Source organism: Sciurus carolinensis, chromosome 10 (genome assembly GCF_902686445.1).
Source record: "Sciurus carolinensis chromosome 10, mSciCar1.2, whole genome shotgun sequence".
In the NCBI taxonomy this organism is placed as follows: domain Eukaryota; kingdom Metazoa; phylum Chordata; class Mammalia; order Rodentia; family Sciuridae; genus Sciurus; species Sciurus carolinensis.
Genome location: NC_062222.1, coordinates 44,205,819 through 44,210,982, shown reverse-complemented (window position 1 = coordinate 44,210,982; position 5,164 = coordinate 44,205,819). Strand labels below are relative to the sequence as shown.

At 51.1% G+C, this 5,164-nt stretch overlaps 1 protein-coding gene across 1 annotated transcript; it reads right to left on the bottom strand.

Annotated features, from left to right (window-relative positions):
• Positions 1-1,093: 1,093 nt before the first annotated feature.
• On the bottom strand, positions 1,094-1,909 carry Neurog2 (neurogenin 2). Its single transcript, XM_047565808.1, has one exon. The coding sequence runs from the start codon at positions 1,907-1,909 to the stop codon at positions 1,094-1,096; it is 816 nt and encodes a 271-aa protein (XP_047421764.1).
• Positions 1,910-5,164: the final 3,255 nt, after the last annotated feature.

The window sequence follows — 5,164 nt, the reverse complement described above, 5'->3', positions numbered from 1 at the left end:
TGTTCTTCAAGATGTAAATACATACTAGAATAAACTCTCTGGAATATACAAAAAAATACATACTTTTCCCATGAAATTTTTCTTTATAATAAATAGAAGAGAACACGTGTGTGGCTGATTCAGATAATGCTCCGTGTCTGCTTAGGTTTTCAGACTGTTGATTTATTTTTAATCTCTTGAAAGAATGGAGGAGTTCCTTCTCCCCTAAAAGGTCGAGATAAATAATGCATGAAGCAATCCTCCCTCCCGATTTTTCCCTTTTCCTCCACATTTTTCCTTTTGATAGAGAGTTCAGCCTAAATTTCCACGCTTGCATTCAATCATTACAAAGCCTACAAATTATACAATGACTTCTAACCTGGCCCTCTAACAAAACAAGTTTTTCCCCCCTTATAAATCATAAGAGACAGATGGCAAAATGGGGAAGAAAAAGGAAAGAGAAGGACGGAACAATAGGCATTGTGACGAATCTGGGAAAAAGAACAAAGTGCACATCAGAAAGGGAAAGTTTGGTTTGACAGGTGAAATTCCCACAGCCTGCAGACAGCAATGGGAATAAAGCAGATGCCAGCCATTGCAAATCTGTGGATAATATTATTACCGATAAAATCATTCAGATGCTAAGATCCATTTCTTTCTACTCGACATTAACATCTCTATGTAGAAGCAAAGGTGAAAAGATCACAGGAACCAGTTGCATTCCCCCTGGGAGATTCACACGAACTGCACGGAGTTGCTCCTCTGTGGTTTCGGAGAGAGGGGAGGAGCGTCATTTCACTCTGCAAGTTCGTTAGGTATGCCGCCCTCTCTCTTCACAGCGTCCTTTTAGTCTCAAGAAGCGCCTCCCCCCCCAAACGCCACTCTCCTCTTTGACTCATCACACCTTCAATAAATCAGACGAACGAAGTTAACCCCAAAGCCTAGGAATGCAACAACAAACCGAAAAACTTACAACGGCTACATCTTCTCTATGAAGTGAGGTGGTTTCCAAGGAGTGGAAAGTGGGGGCAGGGGAGAAGTGGGAGGAGAGTTTGATTGGGACCAGGAAAGAGAACCCACTATGGCCCTGGCTTGGGTAGCAGAGATGGCAGCTCTACATACAATCCCTGGCTATGGGGAGGTGAGGTGCATAGCGGTGCTTGTCGGGAGGTGGGGGCTGCCAGTAGTCCATGTCTGACCCTGTGGGGCTGGCGGGAGATAAAGTGCAGCTGTAAGGAGAGGTGGAGTTGGAGGACGAAGAGGAGGACGGCGCGGGGCTGTTGGTGCAACTCCACGTGGAGGCGGGCGATGGGCTGTCTCCGCTGCTGCTCAGCGCGGCGCTAGCGCCTCCCGGACTCAGCAGCACCGCCTCGGAGAAGAGCGCCCCCGGCAGGCCCCCGCCCCCTCCCCCGCAGTGGTCCGCCAGACGTAGGGTCTCGGTGAGCGCCCAGATATAGTTGTGAGCGAAGCGCAGCGTCTCGATCTTGGTGAGCTTGGCGTCCTCGGGGAACGTGGGGAGCACCTCGCGCAACGCGTCCAGCGCCGCGTTGAGGTTGTGCATGCGGTTGCGCTCACGGTTGTTGGCCTTCAGTCTGCGGGTCTTCTTGATTCGCTGCACAGTCTCAGCAGTTTTGGCGCCGCGGGAGACTGCCCGCGCTCGGGAGGGGCGCCGCTTGCACTCGTGTACCAAACCCAGCAGCCGTGCGGGCCTGCAGCCCTCGGCACCCGCCGCTGAATTGCCCCGCGCCCCCTGCACGGCCTCCGCCCCACGCTGCAGACGCGCCCCTCCCGATGCGCCCAGCTCCTCCTCCTCCTCCTCAGCGCTGGACGACAGCGGGGTCAGGGACGCTGAGGCTGGGGAAGCCGAGCCGAGCAGCACCAGCACGTCCTCCTCCTCCTTCAACTCCAAGGTCTCGGATTTGACGAACATCCTACAGAAGAGAGCAGGGAAGGAGAAAAAGGCAAATGAGATGTACCTACACAAACAGACACTTTCCGTCACTGGTGCGTGCCCCGTGTGCGCACCCGCAATGACAGACCCCGAAGGGCACGAAGGAGGAACACAGTTGGGGGAGGAAACCTAGTTAGTAGTCTTCTGCGGGCTTAGCAACAGAAATACTGCGGGGAGTAGAGGGCGTGCAGGCGTGGTTCTACTAAGTGCAGGAAACAGGCTGCGAGGTTGAAAGCCACCGCGTGGATACTTACCTAGTTGGCTCTAAATGTGCGGCAGCCTAACTATTGCTTTGGCGTGTGCCTGGAATCTCCCCGCAGCCGGGAGCAACGCCGTGTCCTTCTCTCCTCTGGAAAGCAGCAGCCCTGGCGCTACTGTGGCGCGGCTCTGCAGGGGACCTCTCTGACGGGCGAGTTTGCCAAGAGCCCCGGCGGCGGCGGCAGCCCGCCCGGGTCTCGTGTGTTGTGGTGGTGGTGCGTGTCTGTCTGTCAGTCAGTCCCTGGCCGTGCGGCTCTTGGCACGCGACTTCCAGGCACTCCAGTTAAAGCGAAGCTGCTTGTGGTTCAGTGGCTGCGTGTCTGGCACACGACTCTCCTTAAAACCCCTTATATACCACCAAGAAAACAATCAGATCTGCCCCCGGGCCCCCACCTCACCGCACCCTCCCCCCTTCGCCGTCTCCTCCTCCCTCCTGTCCTGACCCCCCTTATCCCCCGCTTTTCCCTCCCCGGCTTATTCTTTTCATTGCATTATCATCATTCATTTCTTTCTCTTTCTTTAGCCCCTTCCCCTCCTCCCGCGGACCTGCCATCCATCCTCCTCCTCCCACCACCCCCACCTCTCCTTCCCCCTTTATCTAATCAGCATAAAATGGTTCTAAAGCTCCTGTTGGAGCTCCAGGCTGCATCCCGAGCTGCCCAAGCCGCGGCGGCGGCAGCGGCTCAAGCTGCGGCTGTTGTCGCGGCCGCTGTCCATTGTGATTGGTGGCTCGCGCTCGGCTGGAGCGTGCCGCTAATTTATTAATGAATGGAGGTCGCGAGGCGCAGCTGGCCAATCAGGGCGCCCCGGACTCCGGGAGGCCTTCGAGCCACGCGCACCGGAGCCCGCTCCCTTTCAGCAGCTCATTAGGGGCCCGAGCTCTGGGGGCCGATGGGGGACCCCGGGTACCACCCCCACCCCTGTCGTCGCGGCCGCCACCGCTACCCCCCGCCCCAAAGCGCGCACACGCATCCCACCCAGCGCAGCCCGGCCTTCTAGCTCGCGGGCGAAGGGAGCCGAGGAATTAGTTAATGGGGGTCAGAATCCCGGGGAAAGCAGTTAGCCTTGTGGTGCTGCCGGGAGTCTCTTGGCAAAGCCTCTTAGGGGCTGTATCAAATGGTCGACGATTTTAAAACACATTCATTTCGTTAGGGAAGGAAAGGGATATGGGTGGCAAGCTGTGGGCACTTTGTGGGCAAGGAGTTTGGGGTCCAGGGACACTGGAGTGGGAGGGTGACGGGAGAGGACATTGGGAATTCACAGAGGTGTCTTCTAGATCTAGTTGGAGCAATGGATGAGCGTTTAGAGGATGCGAGAATCAAAAGAACTCATGTTAGAACTGAAAATGACTTTTTACCTGCGGCACACTGAGGCTCCTGTCATTGACACAGCTTTTTTTTTTTTTTTTTTTTTTTTTTTTCTTCTTCTTCTTCCTTAAGTGTGGAGAAGGTTAACCTCTGTTTAGAGCGGGGTGGGTCAGTAAGGAGGCTTCCTGCGTGGGTGGCAAGCAGCAGAACAGGAGGAGTGGCGGAGCTGCTGCTCCTTCGAGCAAATGGGCTGCGCTGACATTTCTGTGACCTCTGGTCCGCGCTGGGGGGCGTTGTAGGGACATGGGGCCCGTCCTCCCAATTCTCCCGCTTTTCAATGAGAAAAAAGAGCTGAAGGGCTTCTGGACTTAGGAGGAAACTTGTTCTGAATTACACTTAGCCCTCCCTGTTCCCCCTAGCTCAGGCCCACCCTCTCGTCATCGTGACTGATTTTTCTTAGAGGCAGAACCAGAGGCCCCCTGAGTGTGTGCTGGAGCCGTTTTTACTTAGCAGGTACACGAGTTGGGGGATGAATCTAGACTCCAGTAAACTGGAGAGGCCATCCCTTGAGATCCCTTTTGCAAATTGTTTAAGGGAGGAGAAGCTGGAGTGTTAGGAGTCTAAGAAAGGCAAGAGAAGAATACTATTTTCAGGTATTTATCTCTCTGGTCTTGTGGAGCTTGAAAATAAGTTGTTGAAAGTGGGTTGTGTTTTGATATGGTCTCTTGTTTAATGTTTCTGCAAGGAAGTAATGAACAGAATTGGAAGGCACAAAGTACAGAACATGAAAATTAGAATCTTGTGAAAGAGACATAGACTTCCGTCTTGACGTTATTTGAAAACTATTATGATTTTCAATTTGCTCTTGATATTGGTGTTTTCAGTTCCTTCTCTTTTAAAACAAATTCCCTAAATTGAAAAGCATTATTTTCCCAGTGCTTCCTTAAATCCTTTCTGAACAGCTTGATTTCATTTGTTACAAGTGCTGAAATGAAAATGAAAAGGAAGACACATTTAGTCTCTTTGGCACACAACATCTGCCTCTCTCTCAGGAACCTACAGAATCAGAACTTCAAAAGAAATTTGATTAAGCAAAAGATAGGTCAGTATCGAAATATGCCATCATTGCTCAACTTAGCTGCATGTACACATGAGCATTATATCATAAGCAATGATCACTGGTCCTAACGAATAAATACTCTTCTCAAAGTCCCCCTAAAAGAAAATTGACCAAGGGCGTGGTCTTGGTTAGCCAAATAAGAATTGAAGGAACTTGTGGGAGTGGATGCAGGGTTTTTGTTTGTAAAATTGAATGAAATAAAGGATGAGAAAACTAGTTTCTGAGGAAATGATCAAAGACTGCTAAAAATAAATACTGGAATGAAGGGAGAACTGTGGTATGACAGTCTTTGGATATCTACATCTTTCCACAGGGGCTGCCTGCAAGGAAAGACAAGCCAGTAGATTAATGTAATAGAAAACAAAGGAAGGTTTTCTTTAGTATCAGTAGAAATATATCTCTTTGGATAGGTTGCTTTCAAATTTTGATTTATCTAGGAAGTGCTAGCTTGATTTAATGACAAAATATTAAGAACAGAAAGAGCAGCATTGGAATCCAGTTAAGTAGAGGCTTTAAAGGGAAACCTGGTGAGACTTGTGTAACCTGAAA